This window comes from Ascaphus truei, chromosome 1, assembly GCF_040206685.1.
Source record: "Ascaphus truei isolate aAscTru1 chromosome 1, aAscTru1.hap1, whole genome shotgun sequence".
NCBI lineage: Eukaryota > Metazoa > Chordata > Amphibia > Anura > Ascaphidae > Ascaphus > Ascaphus truei.
The window spans coordinates 31370-53991 of record NC_134483.1 but is presented as its reverse complement, the minus strand read 5'-3'; the positions used below and the strand labels follow the sequence as shown (position 1 = coordinate 53991).

Below are 22622 nucleotides of genomic sequence, written 5' to 3'. Positions count from 1 at the left end.
ATAATAGGCACGTTATCTCACAGTAAGTTGTGGGTCGGGTATAATAAACACGTTATGTCACAGTAAGGTGTGGGTCGGGTATAATAGACACGTTATCTCACAGTAAGGTGTGGGTCGGGTATAATAGACACGTTATCTCACAGTAAGGTGTGGGTCGGGTATAATAGACACGTTATCTCACAGTGAGGTGTGGGTCGGGTATAATAGACACGTTATCTCACAGTAAGGTGTGGGTCGGGTATAATAGACACGTTATCTCACAGTGAGGTATGGGTCGGGTATAATAGGCACGTTATCTCACAGTAAGGTATGGGTCGGGTATAATAGACACGTTATCTCACAGTAAGGTCTGGGTCGGGTATAATAGACACGTTATCTCACAGTGAGGTATGGGTCGGGTATAATACACACGTTATCTCACAGTAGGTGTGGGTCGGGTATAATACACACGTTATCTCACAGTAAGGTATGGGTCGGGTATAATAGACACGTTATCTCACAGTAAGGTGTGGGTCGGGTATAATACACACGTTATCTCACAGTAAGGTGTGGGTCGGGTATAATAGGCACGTTATCTCACAGTAAGGTGTGGGTCGGGTATAATAGGCACGTTATCTCACAGTAAGGTGTGGGTCGGGTATTATAGACACGTTATCTCACAGTAAGGTGTGGGTCGGGTATAATAGGCATGTTATCTCACAGTAAGGTGTGGGTCGGGTATAATAGGCACGTTATCTCACAGTAAAATGTGTGTTGGGTATAATAGACACGTTATCTCACAGTACGGTATGGGTCGGGTATAATAGACACGTTATCTCACAGTGAGGTGTGGGTCGGGAATAATAGACACGTTATCTCACAGTGAGGTGTGGGTCGGGTATAATAGACACGTTATCTCACAGTAAGATGTGGGTCGGGTATAATAGACACGTTATCTCACAGTGAGGTGTGGGTCGGGTATAATAGACACGTTATCTCACAGTAAGGTGTGGGTCGGGTATAATAGACACGTTATCTCACAGTAAGGTGTGGGTCGGGTATAATAGGCACGTTATCTCACAGTAAGGTGTGGGTCGGGTATAATAGACACGTTATCTCACAGTAAGGTGTGGGTCGGGTATAATAGACACGTTATCTCACAGTAAGGTGTGGGTCGGGTATAATAGACACGTTATCTCACAGTAAGGTGTGGGTCGGGTATAATAGACACGTTATCTCACAGTAAGATGTGGGTCGGGAATAATAGACACGTTATCTCACAGTGAGGTGTGGGTCGGGTATAATAGACACGTTATCTCACAGTGAGGTATGGGTCGGGTATAATAGACACGTTATCTCACAGTGAGGTGTGGGTCGGGTATAATAGACACGTTATCTCACAGTAAGGTGTGGGTCGGGTATAATAGACACGTTATCTCACAGTAAGGTGTGGGTCGGGTATAATAGGCACGTTATCTCACAGTGAGGTGTGGGTCGGGTATAATAGACACGTTATCTCACAGTAAGGTGTGGGTCGGGTATAATAGGCACGTTATCTCACAGTGAGGTATGGGTCGGGTATAATAGACACGTTATCTCACAGTGAGGTGTGGGTCGGGTATAATAGACACGTTATCTCACAGTAAGGTGTGGGTCGGGTATAATAGACACGTTATCTCACAGTGAGGTGTGGGTCGGGTATAATAGACACGTTATCTCACAGTGAGGTGTGGGTCGGGTATAATAGACACGTTATCTCACAGTGAGATGTGGGTCGGGTATAATAGGCACGTTATCTCACAGTGAGGTATGGGTCGGGTATAATAGACACGTTATTTCACAGTAAGTTATGGGTCGGGTATAATAGACACGTTATCTCACAGTGAGGTATGGGTCGGGTATAATAGGCACGTTATCTCACAGTGAGGTATGGGTCGGGTATAATAGGCACGTTATCTCACAGTAAGGTGTGGGTCGGATATAATAGACACATTATCTCACAGTAAGTTATGGGTCGGGTATAATAGACACATTATCTCACAGTAAGGTGTGGGTCGGTTATAATAGGCACGTTATCTCACTGTGAGGTATGTGTCGGGTATAATAGGCACGTTATCTCACAGTAAGGTGTGGGTCGGATATAATAGACACGTTATCTCACAGTAAGTTATGGGTCGGGTATAATAGACACGTTATCTCACAGTAAGGTGTGGGTCGGGTATAATAGGCACGTTATCTCACAGTGAGGTATGGGTCGGGTATAATAGGCATGTTATCTCACAGTGAGGTGTGGGTCGGGTATAATAGACACGTTATCTCACAGTGAGGTGTGGGTCGGGTATAATAGACACGTTATCTCACAGTAAGGTGTGGGTTGGGTATAATAGATACGTTATCTCACAGTAAGGTGTGGGTCGGGTATAATAGGCACGTTATCTCACAGTAAGGTGTGGGTCGGGTATAATAGGCACGTTATCTCACAGTGAGGTATGGGTCGGGTATAATAGACACGTTATCTCACAGTGAGGTATGGGTCGGGTATAATAGGCACGTTATCTCACAGTGAGGTATGGGTCGGGTATAATAGACACGTTATCTCACAGTAAGGTGTGGGTCGGGTATAATAGACACGTTATCTCACAGTGAGGTGTGGGTCGGGTATAATAGACACGTTATCTCACAGTAAGGTGTGGGTCGGGTATAATAGACACGTTATCTCACAGTAAGGTGTGGGTCGGGTATAATAGACACGTTATCTCACAGTGAGGTATGGGTCGGGTATAATAGACACGTTATCTCACAGTAAGGTGTCGGTCGGGTATAATAGACACGTTATCTCACAGTGAGGTGTGGGTCGGGTATAATAGACACGTTATCTCACAGTAAGGTATGGGTCGGGTATAATAGACACGTTATCTCACAGTGAGGTGTGGGTCGGGTATAATAGACACGTTATCTCACAGTAAGGTATGGGTCGGGTATAATAGACACGTTATCTCACAGTAAGGTATGGGTCGGGTATAATAGACACGTTATCTCACAGTAAGGTATGGGTCGGGTATAATAGACACGTTATCTCACAGTAAGGTATGGGTCGGGTATAATAGACACGTTATCTCACAGTAAGGTGTGGGTCGGGTATAATAGGCACGTTATCTCACAGTGAGGTATGGGTCGGGTATAATAGACACGTTATCTCACAGTAAGGTGTGGGTCGGGTATAATAGGCACGTTATCTCACAGTAAGGTGTGGGTCGGGTATAATAGACACGTTATCTCACAGTAAGGTATGGGTCGGGTATAATAGACACGTTATCTCACAGTAAGGTGTGGGTCGGGTATAATAGGCACGTTATCTCACAGTGAGGTGTGGGTCGGGTATAATAGACACGTTATCTCACAGTAAGGTGTGGGTCGGGTATAATAGGCACGTTATCTCACAGTAAGGTGTGGGTCGGGTATAATAGACACGTTATCTCACAGTGAGGTATGGGTCGGGTATAATAGACACGTTATCTCACAGTGAGGTGTGGGTCGGGTATAATAGACACGTTATCTCACAGTAAGTTATGGGTCGGGTATAATAGACACGTTATCTCACAGTAAGGTGTGGGTCGGGTATAATAGACACGTTATCTCACAGTAAGGTATGGGTCGGGTATAATAGACACGTTATCTCACAGTAAGGTGTGGGTCGGGTATAATAGACACGTTATCTCACAGTGAGGTGTGGGTCGGGTATAATAGACACGTTATCTCACAGTAAGGTATGGGTCGGGTATAATAGACACGTTATCTCACAGTAAGGTGTGGGTCGGGTATAATAGACACGTTATCTCACAGTGAGGTGTGGGTCGGGTATAATAGACACGTTATCTCACAGTAAGTTATGGGTCGGGTATAATAGACACGTTATCTCACAGTAAGGTGTGGGTCGGGTATAATAGACACGTTATCTCACAGTAAGGTATGGGTCGGGTATAATAGACACGTTATCTCACAGTAAGGTGTGGGTCGGGTATAATAGACACGTTATCTCACAGTAAGGTGTCGGTCGGGTATAATAGACACGTTATCTCACAGTAAGGTGTGGGTCGGGTATAATAGACACGTTATCTCACAGTGAGGTGTGGGTCGGGTATAATAGGCACGTTATCTCACAGTGAGGTATGGGTCGGGTATAATAGACACGTTATCTCACAGTGAGGTGTGGGTCTGGTATAATAGACACGTTATCTCACAGTAAGGTGTGGGTCGGGTATAATAGGCTCGTTATCTCACAGTGAGGTGTGGGTCGGGTATAATAGACACGTTATCTCACAGTGAGGTGTGGGTCGGGTATAATAGGCACGTTATCTCACAGTGAGGTATGGGTCGGGTATAATAGGCACGTTATCTCACAGTGAGGTATGGGTCGGGTATAATAGACACGTTATCTCACAGTGAGGTGTGGGTCGGGTATAATTGACACGTTATCTCACAGTAAGGTATGGGTCGGGTATAATAGACACGTTATCTCACAGTAAGGTGTGGGTCGGGTATAATAGACACGTTATCTCACAGTAAGGTATGGGTCGGGTATTATAGACACGTTATCTCACAGTAAGGTATGGGTCGGGTATAATAGACACGTTATCTCACATTGAGGTATGGGTCGGGTATAATAGACACGTTATCTCACAGTGAGGTGTGGGTCGGGTATAATAGGCACGTTATCTCACAGTGAGGTGTGGGTCGGGTATAATAGGCACGTTATCTCACAGTAAGGTGTGGGCCGGGTATAATAGACACGTTATCTCACAGTGAGGTGTGGGTCGGGTATAATAGGCACGTTATCTCACAGTGAGGTGTGGGTCGGGTATAATAGGCACGTTATCTCACAGTAAGGTGTGGGTCGGGTATAATAGACACGTTATCTCACAGTGAGGTATGGGTCGGGTATAATAGACACGTTATCTCACTGTGAGGTGTGGGTCGGGTATAATAGGCACGTTATCTCACAGTAAGGTGTGGGTCGGGTATAATAGACACGTTATCTCACAGTGAGGTGTGGGTCGGGTATAATAGACACGTTATCTCACAGTGAGGTGTGGGTCGGGTATAATAGACACGTTATCTCACAGTAAGGTGTGGGTCGGGTATAATAGACACGTTATCTCACAGTAAGGTGTGGGTCGGGTATAATAGGCACGTTATCTCACAGTGAGGTATGGGTCGGGTATAATAGACACGTTATCTCACAGTAAGGTGTGGGTCGGGTATAATAGGCACGTTATCTCACAGTAAGGTATGGGTCGGGTATAATAGACACGTTATCTCACAGTGAGGTGTGAGTCGGGTATAATAGACACATTATCTCACAGTAAGGTGTGGGTCGGGTATAATAGACACGTTATCTCACAGTGAGGTGTGGGTCGGGTATAATAGACACGTTATCTCACAGTAAGGTGTGGGTCGGGTATAATAGACACGTTATCTCACAGTGAGGTATGGGTCGGGTATAATAGACACGTTATCTCACAGTGAGGTGTGGGTCGGGTATAATAGACACGTTATCTCACAGTGAGGTGTGGGTCGGGTATAATAGACACGTTATCTCACAGTAAGGTGTGGGTCGGGTATAATAGACACGTTATCTCACAGTGAGGTGTGGGTCGGGTATAATAGACACGTTATCTCACAGTAAGGTGTGGGTCGGGTATAATAGACACGTTATCTCACAGTAAGGTGTGGGTCGGGTATAATAGGCACGTTATCTCACAGTACGGTGTGGGTGGGGTATAATAGACACGTTATCTCACAGTAAGGTGTGGGTCGGGTATGATAGGCACGTTATCTCACAGTAAGGTATGGGTCGGGTATAATAGACACGTTATCTCACAGTAAGGTGTGGGTCGGGTATAATAGACACGTTATCTCACAGTGAGGTGTGGGTCGGGTATAATAGACACGTTATCTCACTGTAAGGTGTGGGTCGGGTATAATAGACACGTTATCTCACAGTAAGGTGTGGGTCGGGTATAATAGGCACGTTATCTCACAGTAAGGTGTGGGTCGGGTATAATAGGCACGTTATCTCACAGTAAGGTGTGGGTCGGGTATAATAGACACGTTATCTCACAGTAAGGTGTGGGTCGGGTATAATAGACACGTTATCTCACAGTAAGGTATGGGTCGGGTATAATAGACACGTTATCTCACAGTGAGGTGTGGGTCGGGTATAATAGACACGTTATCTCACAGTAAGGTGTGGGTCGGGTATAATAGGCACGTTATCTCACAGTGAGGTATGGGTCGGGTATAATAGGCACGTTATCTCACAGTGAGGTGTGGGTCGGGTATAATAGACACGTTATCTCACAGTAAGGTATGGGTCGGGTATAATAGACACGTTATCTCACAGTGAGGTGTGGGTCGGGTATAATAGACACGTTATCTCACAGTGAGGTATGGGTCGGGTATAATAGACACGTTATCTCACAGTAAGGTGTGGGTCGGGTATAATAGACACGTTATCTCACAGTGAGGTGTGGGTCGGGTATAATAGACACGTTATCTCACAGTGAGGTGTGGGTCGGGTATAATAGACACGTTATCTCACAGTAAGGTGTGGGCCGGGTATAATAGACACGTTATCTCACAGTGAGGTGTGGGTCGGGTATAATAGACACGTTATCTCACAGTGAGGTGTGGGTCGGGTATAATAGACACGTTATCTCACAGTAAGGTGTGGGTCGGGTATAATAGACACGTTATCTCACAGTGAGGTGTGGGTCGGGTATAATAGACACGTTATCTCACAGTGAGGTGTGGGTCGGGTATAATAGGCACGTTATCTCACAGTGAGGTATGGGTCGGGTATAATAGGCACGTTATCTCACAGTGAGGTGTGGGTCGGGTATAATAGACACGTTATCTCACAGTAAGGTATGGGTCGGGTATAATTGACACGTTATCTCACAGTGAGGTATGGGTCGGGTATAATAGACACGTTATCTCACAGTGAGGTATGGGTCGGGTATAATAGACACGTTATCTCACAGTAAGGTGTGGGCCGGGTATAATAGGCACGTTATCTCACAGTGAGGTGTGGGTCGGGTATAATAGACACGTTATCTCACAGTAAGGTATGGGTCGGGTATAATAGACACGTTATCTCACAGTGAGGTGTGGGTCGGGTATAATAGGCACGTTATCTCACAGTGAGGTATGGGTCGGGTATAATAGACACGTTATCTCACAGTAAGGTGTGGGTCGGGTATAATAGACACGTTATCTCACAGTGAGGTGTGGGTCGGGTATAATAGACACGTTATCTCACAGTAAGGTGTGGGTCGGGTATAATAGACACGTTATCTCACAGTGAGGTGTGGGTCGGGTATAATAGACACGTTATCTCACAGTGAGGTGTGGGTCGGGTATAATAGACACGTTATCTCACAGTAAGGTGTGGGTCGGGTATAATAGACACGTTATCTCACAGTAAGGTGTGGGTCGGGTATAATAGACACGTTATCTCACAGTAAGGTGTGGGTTGGGTATAATAGACACGTTATCTCACAGTAAGGTATGGGTCGGGTATAATAGACACGTTATCTCACAGTGAGGTGTGGGTCAGGTATAATAGACACGTTATCTCACAGTAAGGTGTGGGTCGGGTATAATAGACACGTTATCTCACAGTGAGGTGTGGGTCGGGTATAATAGACACGTTATCTCACAGTAAGGTGTGGGTCGGGTATAATAGGCACGTTATCTCACAGTAAGGTGTGGGCCGGGTATAATAGACACGTTATCTCACAGTGAGGTGTGGGTCGGGTATAATAGGCACGTTATCTCACAGTAAGGTGTGGGTCGGGTATAATAGGCACGTTATCTCACAGTAAGGTGTGGGCCGGGTATAATAGACACGTTATCTCACAGTGAGGTATGGGTCGGGTATAATAGGCACGTTATCTCACAGTGAGGTGTGGGTCGGGTATAATAGACACGTTATCTCACAGTGAGGTGTGGGTCGGGTATAATAGGCACGTTATCTCACAGTGAGGTGTGGGTCGGGTATAATAGACACGTTATCTCACAGTAAGGTGTGGGTCGGGTATAATAGGCTCGTTATCTCACAGTAAGGTGTGGGTCGGGTATAATAGGCACGTTATCTCACAGTAAGGTGTGGGTCGGGTATAATAGACACGTTATCTCACAGTGAGGTATGGGTCGGGTATAATAGACACGTTATCTCACAGTAAGGTGTGGGTCGGGTATAATAGGCACGTTATCTCACAGTGAGGTGTGGGTCGGGTATAATAGACACGTTATCTCACAGTAAGGTGTGGGTCGGGTATAATAGACACGTTATCTCACAGTAAGGTGTGGGTCGGGTATAATAGACACTTTATCTCACAGTAAGGTATGGGTCGGGTATAATAGACACGTTATCTCACATTTAGGTATGGATCGGGTATAATAGACACGTTATCTCACAGTAAGGTATGGGTCGGGTTTAATAGACACGTTATCTCACAGTGAGGTGTGGGTCGGGTATAATAGACACGTTATCTCACAGTGAGGTATGGGTCGGGTATAATAGACACGTTATCTCACAGTGAGGTATGGGTCGGGTATAATAGACACGTTATGTCACAGTAAGGTATGGGTCGGGTATAATAGACACGTTATCTCACAGTAAGATGTGGGTCGGGTATAATAGGCACGTTATCTCACAGTAAGTTGTGGGTCGGGTATAATAGACACGTTATGTCACAGTAAGGTGTGGGTCGGGTATAATAGACACGTTATCTCACAGTAAGGTGTGGGTCGGGTATAATAGACACGTTATCTCACAGTAAGGTGTGGGTCGGGTATAATAGACACGTTATCTCACAGTGAGGTGTGGGTCGGGTATAATAGACACGTTATCTCACAGTACGGTATGGGTCGGGTATAATAGACACGTTATCTTACAGTGAGGTATGGGTCGGGTATAATAGACACGTTATCTCACAGTGAGGTATGGGTCGGGTATAATAGACACGTTATCTCACTGTGAGGTGTGGGTCGGGTATAATAGACACGTTATCTCACAGTAACATGTGTGTTGGGTATAATAGACACGTTATCTCACAGTGAGGTGTGGGTCGGGTATAATAGACACGTTATCTCACAGTGAGGTGTGGGTCGGGTATAATAGACACGTTATCTCACAGTGAGGTGTGGGTCGGGTATAATAGACACGTTATCTCACAGTAACATGTGTTTTGGGTAGTATATACATGTTATCTCACAACGAGGTGTCACATTATCTCACAGTGAGGGCATCCTGAAGACAGCGAAGGCTCTTGTTGAGGACACAAAGGTCTTGGTTCAGAACGCGACATCTAGTCAGGAGAAGCTGGCTCAGGCGGCACAGTCCTCCGTGATGACCATCACTCGTCTCGCAGAGACCATCAAACTGGGTGCAGCCAGTCTAGGATCCGAGGACCCTGAAACCCAGGTAACAAACCATATAACAGAGTATGGAAAGGATCCGGCGTCACAGCCTGTCACAAACTTCAGGGCACTTCCGGGTTGTAGAAAAAACTTTATTGGGACCTCACGCACACAGGGCTACACCACAATCTCCCCCTCAACGCGTTTCACGCTAAGATCAAACCATACAGTATAACAGAGACCCTGGGAACGCACCCCATACCAGAGGGACCTGAGACCCAGGGAACACACCCCATACCAGAGGGACCTGAGACCCAGGGAACGCACCCCATACCAGAGGGACCTGAGACCCAGGGAACACACCCCATACCAGAGGGACCTGAGACCCAGGGAACGCACCCCATACCAGAGGGACATGAGACCCAGGGAACGCACCCCATACCAGAGGGACCTGAGACCCAGGGAACGCACCCCATACCAGAGGGACCTGAGACCCAGGGAACACACCCCATACCAGAGGGACCTGAGACCCAGGGAACACACCCCATACCAGAGGGACCTGAGTCCCAGGGAACACACCCCATACCAGAGGGACCTGAGACCCAGGGAACGCACCCCATACCAGAGGGACCTGAGACCCAGGGAACGCACCCCATACCAGAGGGACCTGAGACCCAGGGAACGCACCCCATACCAGAGGGACCTGAGACCCAGGGAACACACCCCATACCAGAGGGACCTGAGACCCAGGGAACACACCCCATACCAGAGGGACCTGAGTCCCAGGGAACACACCCCATACCAGAGGGACCTGAGACCCAGGGAACACACCCCATACCAGAGGGACCTGAGACCCAGGGAACACACCCCATACCAGAGGGACCTGAGACCCAGGGAACACACCCCATACCAGAGGGACCTGAGACCCAGGGAATACCCCATACCAGAGGGACCTGAGACCCAGGGAACACACCCCATACCAGAGGGACCTGAGACCCAAGGAACACACCCCATACCCTAGGGACCTGATACCCAGGGAACGCACCCCGTACTAGAGGGACCTGAGACTCAGGGAACGCACCCCATACCAGAGGGACCTGAGACCCAGGGAACACACCCCATACCAGAGGGACCTGAGACCCAGGGAACACACCCCATACCAGAGGGACCTGAGACCCAGGTAACACACCCCATACCAGAGGGACCTGAGACCCAGGGAACACACCCCATACCAGAGGGACCTGAGACCCAAGGAACGCACCCCATACCAGAGGGACCTGAGACCCAGGGAACGCACCCCATACCAGCGGGACCTGAGACCCAGGAAACACACCCCATACCAGAGGGACCTGAGACTCAGGGAACGCACCCCATACCAGAGGGACCTGAGCATCAGGGAACACACCCCGTACCAGAGGGACCTGAGACCAAGGGAACGCACCCTATACCAGAGGGACCTGAGACCCAGGGAACACACCCCATACCAGAGGGACCTGAGACCCAGGGAACACACCCCATACCAGAGGGACCTGAGACCCAGGGAACGCACCCCATACCAGAGGGACCTGAAACCCAGGGAACACACCCCGTACCAGAGGGACCTGAGACCCAGGGAACGCACCCCGTACCAGATGGACCTGAGACCCAAGGAACGCACCCCATACCAGAGGGACCTGAGACCCAGGGAACGCACCCCATACCAGAGGGACCTGAGACTCAGGGAACACACCCCATACCAGAGGGACCTGAGACCCAGGGAACACACACCATACCAGAGGGACCTGAGACCCAGGGAACACACCCCATACCAGAGGGACCTGAGACCCAGGGAACGCACCCCATACCAGAGGGACCTGAGACCCAGGGAACACACCCCATACCAGAGGGACCTGAGACTCAGGGAACGCACCCCATACCAGAGGAACCTGAGACTCAGGGAACGCACCCCATACCAGAGGGACCTGAGACCCAGGGAACGCACCCCATACCAGAGGGACCTGAGACCCAGGGAACGCACCCCATACCAGAGGGACCTGAGACCCAGGGAACACACCCCATACTAGAGGGACCTGAGACCCAGGGAACACACCCCATACCAGAGGGACCTGAGACCCAGGGAACGCACCCCATACCAGAGGGACCTGAGACCCAGGGAACACACCCCATACCAGAGGGACCTGAGGCCCAGGGAACGCACCCCATACCAGAGGGACCTTAGACTCAGGGAACACACCCCATACCAGAGGGACCTGAGACCCAGGGAACACACCCCATACCAGAGGGACCTGAGACCCAGGGAACACACCCCATACCAGAGGGACCTGAGACCCAGGGAACACACCCCATACCAGAGGGACCTGAGACCCAGGGAACGCACCCCATACCAGAGGGACCTTAGACTCAGGGAACACACCCCATACCAGAGGGACCTGAGACCCAGGGAACACACCCCATACCAGAGGGACCTGAGACCCAAGGAACACACCCCATACCAGAGGGACCTGAGACCCAGGGAACACACCCCATACCAGAGGGACCTGAGACCCAGGGAACACACCCCATACCAGAGGGACCTGAGACCCAGGGAACACACCCCATACCAGAGGGACCTGAGACCCAGGGAACACACCCCATACCAGAGGGACCTGAGACCCAGGGAACACACCCCATACCAGAGGGACCTGAGACCCAGGGAATACCCCATACCAGAGGGACCTGAGACCCAGGGAACACACCCCATACCAGAGGGACCTGAGACCCAAGGAACACACCCCATACCCTAGGGACCTGAGACCCAGGGAACGCACCCCGTACCAGAGGGACCTGAGACTCAGGGAACGCACCCCATACCATAGGGACCTGAGACCCAGGGAACACACCCCATACCAGAGGGACCTGAGACCCAGGGAACACACCCCATACCAGAGGGACCTGAGACCCAGGGAACGCACCCCATACCAGAGGGACCTGAAACCCAGGGAACACACCCCGTACCAGAGGGACCTGAGACCCAGGGAACGCACCCCATACCAGATGGACCTGAGACCCAAGGAACGCACCCCATACCAGAGGGACCTGAGACCCAGGGAACGCACCCCATACCAGAGGGACCTGAGACTCAGGGAACACACCCCATACCAGAGGGACCTGAGACCCAGGGAACACACACCATACCAGAGGGACCTGAGACCCAGGGAACACACCCCATACCAGAGGGACCTGAGACCCAGGGAACGCACCCCATACCAGAGGGACCTGAGACCCAAGGAACACACCCCATACCAGAGGGACCTGAGACCCAAGGAACACACCCCATACCAGAGGGACCTGAGACTCAGGGAACGCACCCCATACCAGAGGGACCTGAGACTCAGGGAACACACCCCATACCAGAGGGACCTGAGACCCAAGGAACGCAACCCCATACCAGAGGGACCTGAGACCCAGGGAACACACCCCATACCAGAGGGACCTGAGACCCAGGGAACGCACCCCATACCAGAGGAACCTGAGACCCAGGGAACGCACCCCATACCAGAGGGACCTGAGACCCAGGGAACGCAACCCCATACCAGAGGGACCTGAGACTCAGGGAACGCACCCCATACCAGAGGGACCTGAGACCCAGGGAACACACCCCATTCCAGAGGGACCTGAGACCTAGGGAACGCACCCCATACCAGAGGAACCTGAGACTCAGGGAACACACCCCATACCAGAGGGACCTGAGACCCAGGGAACGCACCCCATACCAGAGGGACCTGAGACCCAGGGAACGCACCCCATACCAGAGGGACCTGAGACCCAGGGAACGCACCCCATACCAGAGGGACCTGAGACCATGGGAACGCACCCCATACCAGAGGGACCTGAGACCCAGGGAACGCACCCCATACCAGAGGGACCTGAGACCCAGGGAACACACCCCATACCAGAGGGACCTGAGACCCAGGGAACGCACCCCATACCAGAGGGACCTTAGACTCAGGGAACACACCCCATACCAGAGGGACCTGAGACCCAGGGAACACACCCCATACCAGAGGGACCTGAGACCCAGGGAACACACCCCATACCAGAGGGACCTGAGACCCAGGGAACGCACCCCATACCAGAGGGACCTTAGACTCAGGGAACACACCCCATACCAGAGGTACCTGAGACCCAGGGAACACACCCCATACCAGAGGGACCTGAGACCCAGGGAACACACCCCATACCAGAGGGACCTGAGACCTAGGGAACACACCCCATACCAGAGGGACCTGAGACCCAGGGAACACACCCCATACCAGAGGGACCTGAGACCCAGGGAACGCACCCCATACCAGAGGGACCTGAGACTCAGGGAACACACCCCATACCAGAGGGACCTGAGACCCAGGGAACGCACCCCATACCAGAGGGACCTGAGACCATGGGAACGCACCCCATACCAGAGGGACCTGAGACCCAGGGAACGCACCCCATACCAGAGGGACCTGAGACCCAGGGAACACACCCCATACCAGAGGGACCTGAGACCCAGGGAACGCACCCCATACCAGAGGGACCTTAGACTCAGGGAACACACCCCATACCAGAGGGACCTGAGACCCAGGGAACACACCCCATACCAGAGGGACCTGAGACCCAGGGAACACACCCCATACCAGAGGGACCTGAGACCCAGGGAACGCACCCCATACCAGAGGGACCTTAGACTCAGGGAACACACCCCATACCAGAGGGACCTGAGACCCAGGGAACACACCCCATACCAGAGGGACCTGAGACCCAGGGAACACACCCCATACCAGAGGGACCTGAGACCTAGGGAACACACCCCATACCAGAGGGACCTGAGACCCAGGGAACACACCCCATACCAGAGGGACCTGAGACCCAGGGAACGCACCCCATACCAGAGGGACCTGAGACTCAGGGAACACACCCCATACCAGAGGGACCTGAGACCCAGGGAACGCAACCCATACCAGAGGGACCTGAGACCCAGGGAACACACCCCATACCAGAGGGACCTGAGACTCAGGGAACGCACCCCATACCAGAGGGACCTGAGACTCAGGGAACACACCCCATACCAGAGGGACCTGAGACTCAGGGAACACACCCCATACCAGAGGGACCTGAGACCCAGGGAACGCACCCCATACCAGAGGGACCTGAGACCCAGAGAACGCAGCCCATACCATAGGGACCTGAGACCCAGGGAACGCACCCCATACCAGAGGGACCTGAGACCCAGGGAACGCAGCCCATACCATAGGGACCTGAGACCCAGGGAACGCACCCCATACCAGAGGGACCTGAGACCCAGAGAACGCACCCCATACCAGAGGGACCTGAGACTCAGGGAACGCACCCCATACCAGAGGGACCTGAGACCCAGGGAACACACCCCATTCCAGAGGGACCTGAGACCTAGGGAACGCACCCCATACCAGAGGAACCTGAGACTCAGGGAACGCACCCCATACCAGAGGGACCTGAGACCCAGGGAACGCACCCCATACCAGAGGGACCTGAGACCCAGGGAACGCACCCCATACCAGAGGGACCTGAGACCCAGGGAACGCACCCCATACCAGAGGGACCTGAGACCATGGGAACACACCCCATACCAGAGGGACCTGAGACCCAGGGAACGCACCCCATACCAGAGGGACCTGAGACCCAGGGAACACACCCCATACCAGAGGGACCTGAGACCCAGGGAACGCACCCCATACCAGAGGGACCTTAGACTCAGGGAACACACCCCATACCAGAGGGACCTGAGACCCAAGGAACACACCCCATACCAGAGGGACCTGAGACTCAGGGAACGCACCCCATACCAGAGGGACCTGAGACTCAGGGAACACACCCCATACCAGAGGGACCTGAGACCCAAGGAACGCAACCCCATACCAGAGGGACCTGAGACCCAGGGAACACACCCCATACCAGAGGGACCTGAGACCCAGGGAACGCACCCCATACCAGAGGAACCTGAGACCCAGGGAACGCACCCCATACCAGAGGGACCTGAGACCCAGGGAACGCAACCCCATACCAGAGGGACCTGAGACTCAGGGAACGCACCCCATACCAGAGGGACCTGAGACCCAGGGAACACACCCCATTCCAGAGGGACCTGAGACCTAGGGAACGCACCCCATACCAGAGGAACCTGAGACTCAGGGAACACACCCCATACCAGAGGGACCTGAGACCCAGGGAACGCACCCCATACCAGAGGGACCTGAGACCCAGGGAACGCACCCCATACCAGAGGGACCTGAGACCCAGGGAACGCACCCCATACCAGAGGGACCTGAGACCATGGGAACGCACCCCATACCAGAGGGACCTGAGACCCAGGGAACGCACCCCATACCAGAGGGACCTGAGACCCAGGGAACACACCCCATACCAGAGGGACCTGAGACCCAGGGAACGCACCCCATACCAGAGGGACCTTAGACTCAGGGAACACACCCCATACCAGAGGGACCTGAGACCCAGGGAACACACCCCATACCAGAGGGACCTGAGACCCAGGGAACACACCCCATACCAGAGGGACCTGAGACCCAGGGAACGCACCCCATACCAGAGGGACCTTAGACTCAGGGAACACACCCCATACCAGAGGTACCTGAGACCCAGGGAACACACCCCATACCAGAGGGACCTGAGACCCAGGGAACACACCCCATACCAGAGGGACCTGAGACCTAGGGAACACACCCCATACCAGAGGGACCTGAGACCCAGGGAACACACCCCATACCAGAGGGACCTGAGACCCAGGGAACGCACCCCATACCAGAGGGACCTGAGACTCAGGGAACACACCCCATACCAGAGGGACCTGAGACCCAGGGAACGCACCCCATACCAGAGGGACCTGAGACCATGGGAACGCACCCCATACCAGAGGGACCTGAGACCCAGGGAACGCACCCCATACCAGAGGGACCTGAGACCCAGGGAACACACCCCATACCAGAGGGACCTGAGACCCAGGGAACGCACCCCATACCAGAGGGACCTTAGACTCAGGGAACACACCCCATACCAGAGGGACCTGAGACCCAGGGAACACACCCCATACCAGAGGGACCTGAGACCCAGGGAACACACCCCATACCAGAGGGACCTGAGACCCAGGGAACGCACCCCATACCAGAGGGACCTTAGACTCAGGGAACACACCCCATACCAGAGGGACCTGAGACCCAGGGAACACACCCCATACCAGAGGGACCTGAGACCCAGGGAACACACCCCATACCAGAGGGACCTGAGACCTAGGGAACACACCCCATACCAGAGGGACCTGAGACCCAGGGAACACACCCCATACCAGAGGGACCTGAGACCCAGGGAACGCACCCCATACCAGAGGGACCTGAGACTCAGGGAACACACCCCATACCAGAGGGACCTGAGACCCAGGGAACGCAACCCATACCAGAGGGACCTGAGACCCAGGGAACACACCCCATACCAGAGGGACCTGAGACTCAGGGAACGCACCCCATACCAGAGGGACCTGAGACTCAGGGAACACACCCCATACCAGAGGGACCTGAGACTCAGGGAACACACCCCATACCAGAGGGACCTGAGACCCAGGGAACGCACCCCATACCAGAGGGACCTGAGACCCAGAGAACGCAGCCCATACCATAGGGACCTGAGACCCAGGGAACGCACCCCATACCAGAGGGACCTGAGACCCAGGGAACGCAGCCCATACCATAGGGACCTGAGACCCAGGGAACGCACCCCATACCAGAGGGACCTGAGACCCAGAGAACGCACCCCATACCAGAGGGACCTGAGACTCAGGGAACGCACCCCATACCAGAGGGACCTGAGACCCAGGGAACACACCCCATTCCAGAGGGACCTGAGACCTAGGGAACGCACCCCATACCAGAGGAACCTGAGACTCAGGGAACGCACCCCATACCAGAGGGACCTGAGACCCAGGGAACGCACCCCATACCAGAGGGACCTGAGACCCAGGGAACGCACCCCATACCAGAGGGACCTGAGACCCAGGGAACGCACCCCATACCAGAGGGACCTGAGACCATGGGAACACACCCCATACCAGAGGGACCTGAGACCCAGGGAACGCACCCCATACCAGAGGGACCTGAGACCCAGGGAACACACCCCATACCAGAGGGACCTGAGACCCAGGGAACGCACCCCATACCAGAGGGACCTTAGACTCAGGGAACACACCCCATACCAGAGGGACCTGAGACCCAGGGAACACACCCCATACCAGAGGGACCTGAGACCCAGGGAACACACCCCATACCAGAGGGACCTGAGACCCAGGGAACGCACCCCATACCAGAGGGACCTTAGACTCAGGGAACACACCCCATACCAGAGGGACCTGAGACCCAGGGAACACACCCCATACCAGAGGGACCTGAGACCCAGGGAACACACCCCATACCAGAGGGACCTGAGACCCAGGGAACACACCCCATACCAGAGGGACCTGAGACCCAGGGAACACACCCCATACCAGAGGGACCTGAGACCCAGGGAACGCACCCCATACCAGAGGGACCTGAGACTAAGGGAACACACCCCATACCAGAGGGACCTGAGACCCAGGGAACGCAACCCATACCAGAGGGACCTGAGACCCAGGGAACACACCCCATACCAGAGGGACCTGAGACTCAGGGAATGCACCCCATACCAGAGGGACCTGAGACTCAGGGAACACACCCCATACCAGAGGGACCTGAGACTCAGGGAACACACCCCATACCAGAGGGACCTGAGACCCAGGGAACGCACCCCATACCAGAGGGACCTGAGACCCAGGGAACGCAGCCCATACCATAGGGACCTGAGACCCAGGGAACGCACCCCATACCAGAGGGACCTGAGACCCAGAGAACGCACCCCATACCAGAGGGACCTGAGACTCAGGGAACACACCCCATACCAGAGGGACCTGAGACCCAGGGAACGCACCCCATACCAGAGGGACCTGAGACCCAGGGAACACACCCCATACCAGAGGGACCTGAGACCCAGGGAACACACCCCATACCAGAGGGACCTGAGACACAGGGAACACACCCCATACAAGAGGGACCTGAGACCCAGGGAACACACCCTATACCAGAGGGACCTGAGGCCCAGGGAACGCACCCCATACCAGAGGGACCTGAGACCTAGGGAACACACCCCATACCAGAGGGACCTGGGACTCAGGGAACACACCCCATACCAGAGGGACCTGGGACTCAGGGAACACACCCCATACCAGAGGGACCTGAGGCCCAGGGAACACACCCCATACCAGAGGGACCTGAGACCCAGGGAACACACCCCATACCAGAGGGACCTGAGACCCAGGGAACACACCCCATACCAGAGGGACCTGAGACCCAGGGAACGCACCCCATACCAGAGGGACCTGAGACCCAGGGAACACACTCCATACCAGAGGGACCTGAGACCCAGGGAACACACCCCATACCAGAGGGACCTGAGACCCAGGGAACACACCCCATACCAGAGGGACCTGAGACCCAGGGAACACACCCCATACCAGAGGGACCTGAGACCCAGGGAACGCACCCCATACCAGAGGGACCTGAGACCCAAGGAACACACCCCATACCAGAGGGACCTGAGACACAGGGAACACACCCCATACCAGAGGGACCTGAGACCCAAGGAACACACCCCATACCAGAGGGACCTGAGACCCAGGGAACACACCCCATACCAGAGGGACCTGAGACCCAGGGAACACACCCCATACCAGAGGGACCTGAGACTCAGGGAACGCACCCCATACCAGAGGGACCTGAGACTCAGGGAACACACCCCATACCAGAGGGACCTGAGACCCAAGGAACGCAACCCCATACCAGAGGGACCTGAGACCCAGGGAACACACCCCATACCAGAGGGACCTGAGACCCAGGGAACGCACCCCATACCAGAGGAACCTGAGACCCAGGGAACGCACCCCATACCAGAGGGACCTGAGACCCAGGGAACGCACCCCATACCAGAGGGACCTGAGACCCAGGGAACGCAACCCCATACCAGAGGGACCTGAGACTCAGGGAACGCACCCCATACCAGAGGGACCTGAGACCCAGGGAACACACCCCATACCAGAGGGACCTGAGACCCAGGGAACGCACCCCATACCAGAGGAACCTGAGACCCAGGGAACGCACCCCATACCAGAGGAACCTGAGACCCAGGGAACGCACCCCATACCAGAGGGACCTGAGACCCAGGGAACACACCCCATACCAGAGGGACCTGAGACCCAGGGAACGCAACCCCATACCAGAGGGACCTGAGACTCAGGGAACGCACCCCATACCAGAGGGACCTGAGACCCAGGGAACACACCCCATACCAGAGGGACCTGAGACCCAGGGAACGCACCCCATACCAGAGGGACCTGAGACTCAGGGAACGCACCCCATACCAGAGGGACCTGAGACTCAGGGAACGCACCCCATACCAGAGGGACCTGAGACCCAGGGAACGCACCCCATACCAGAGGGACCTGAGACCCAGGGAACGCACCCCATACCAGAGGGACCTGAGACCCAGGGAACACACCCCATACCAGAGGGACCTGAGACCCAGGGAACACACCCCATACCAGAGGGACCTGAGACCCAGGGAACGCACCCCATACCAGAGGGACCTGAGACCCAGGGAACACACCCCATACCAGAGGGACCTGAGACCGAGGGAACGCACCCCATACCAGAGGGACCTTAGACTCAGGGAACACACCCCATACCAGAGGGACCTGAGACCCAGGGAACACACCCCATACCAGAGGGACCTGAGACCCAGGGAACACACCCCATACCAGAGGGACCTGAGACTCAGGGAACGCACCCCATACCAGAGGGACCTTAGACTCAGGGAACGCACCCCATACCAGAGGGACCTGAGACCCAGGGAACACACCCCATACCAGAGGGACCTGAGACCCAGGGAACACACCCCATACCAGAGGGACCTGAGACCCAGGGAACACACCCCATACCAGAGGGACCTGAGACCCAGGGAACGCACCCCATACCAGAGGGACCTGAGACTCAGGGAACACACCCCATACCAGAGGGACCTGAGACCCAGGGAACACACCCCATACCAGAGGGACCTGAGACCCATGGAACACACCCCATACCAGAGGGACCTGAGACCCAGGGAACGCACCCCATACCAGAGGGACCTGAGACTCAGGGAACACACCCCATACCAGAGGGACCTGAGACCCAGGGAACACACCCCATACCAGAGGGACCTGAGCCAAGGGAACGCACCCCATACCAGAGGGACCTGAGACTCAGGGAACACACCCCATACCAGAGGGACCTGAGACTCAGGGAACACACCCCATACCAGAGGGACCTGAGACCCAGGGAACGCACCCCATACCAGAGGGACCTGAGACCCAGGGAAAGCAGCCCATACCATAGGGACCTGAGACCCAGGGAACGCACCCCATACCAGAGGGACCTGAGACCCAGAGAACGCACCCCATACCAGAGGGACCTGAGACTCAGGGAACACACCCCATACCAGAGGGACCTGAGACCCAGGGAACGCACCCCATACCAGAGGGACCTGAGACCCAGGGAACACACCCCATACCAGAGGGACCTGAGACCCAGGGAACACACCCCATACCAGAGGGACCTGAGACCCAGGGAACGCACCCCATTCCAGAGGGACCTGAGACACAGGGAACACACCCCATACCAGAGGGACCTGAGACCCAGGGAACGCACCCCATACCAGAGGGACCTGAGACTCAAGGAACACACCCCATACCAGAGGGACCTGAGACCCAGGGAACGCACCCCATACCAGAGGGACCTTAGACTCAGGGAACACACCCCATACCAGAGGGACCTGAGACCCAGGGAACACACCCCATACCAGAGGGACCTGAGACCTAGGGAACACACCCCATACCAGAGGGACCTGGGACTCAGGGAACACACCCCATACCAGAGGGACCTGAGACCCAGGGAACGCACCCCATACCAGAGGGACCTGAGACTTAAGGAACACACCCCATACCAGAGGGACCTGAGACCCAGGGAACGCAACCCATACCAGAGGGACCTGAGACCCAGGGAACACACCCCATACCAGAGGGACCTGAGACTCAGGGAACGCACCCCATACCAGAGGTACCTGAGACTCAGGGAACACACCCCATTCCAGAGGGACCTGAGACTCAGGGAACGCACCCCATACCAGAGGGACCTGAGACCCAGGGAACGCAGCCCATACCATAGGGACCTGAGACCCAGGGAACGCAGCCCATACCATAGGGACCTGAGACCCAGGGAACGCACCCCATACCAGAGGGACCTGAGACCCAGAGAACGCACCCCATACCAGAGGGACCTGAGACTCAGAGAACACACCCCATACCAGAGGGACCTGAGACCCAGGGAACGCACCCCATACCAGAGGGACCTGAGACCCAGGGAACGCACCCCATACCAGAGGGACCTGAGACCCAGGGAACGCACCCCATACCAGAGGGACCTGAGACCCAGGGAACACACCCCATACCAGAGGGACCTGAGACCCAGGGAACGCACCCCATACCAGAGGGACCTGAGACCCAGGGAACACACCCCATACCAGAGGGACCTGAGACCCAGGGAACACACCCCATACGAGAGGGACCTGAGACCCAGGGTACGCACCCCATACCAGAGCGACCTGAGACCCAGGGAACACACCCCATACCAGAAGAACCTGAGACCCAGGGAACACACCCCATACCAGAAGAACCTGATGTAGCGAAAATGGGGGTAATCAGCGCATTAATAAAGGCAGTGGGCTCAGCTGGTTACCCCTATTTCGCGTTGGGGATGAAGGGGTTAATTCTATATGCATGGCTGTCCCCATTTTGCAGGCTAATCTCTACCTGCAGTGAAGTGCCTTTCTGTTGCTGTTTTAAAATGTACAGGCCGGATGCTATTTTTTTGTCTGCCTGCCTTTGTAAGGCAGTAAGGACCAAATGTTATGCATACAGGAGCCCCCTGTTGGGATGATAGATCCCAGATTCGTAAAGAGTCACTTAATCAGGATGTTTATGAGTAGCAGGTCCTGTTACTCCTCCTGGATATTTCACACCTCGGGACCCAAACTCCAGACATGGCGTCCCCCAG

General features: G+C 54.3%; 1 protein-coding gene across 1 annotated transcript in view; it reads left to right on the top strand.

The window, feature by feature from the left end:
* LOC142468757 (talin-1-like) overlaps positions 1–22622 on the top strand; it is a gene marked incomplete at both ends in the record, with an annotated part of 229739 nt that overhangs the window by 176752 nt on the left and 30365 nt on the right. Inside the window, one exon of the mRNA XM_075575267.1 lies at positions 9286–9469. Within this exon, the coding sequence (XP_075431382.1) occupies positions 9286–9469 (184 nt within the window). The remainder of the gene's footprint in view (positions 1–9285; positions 9470–22622) is intronic.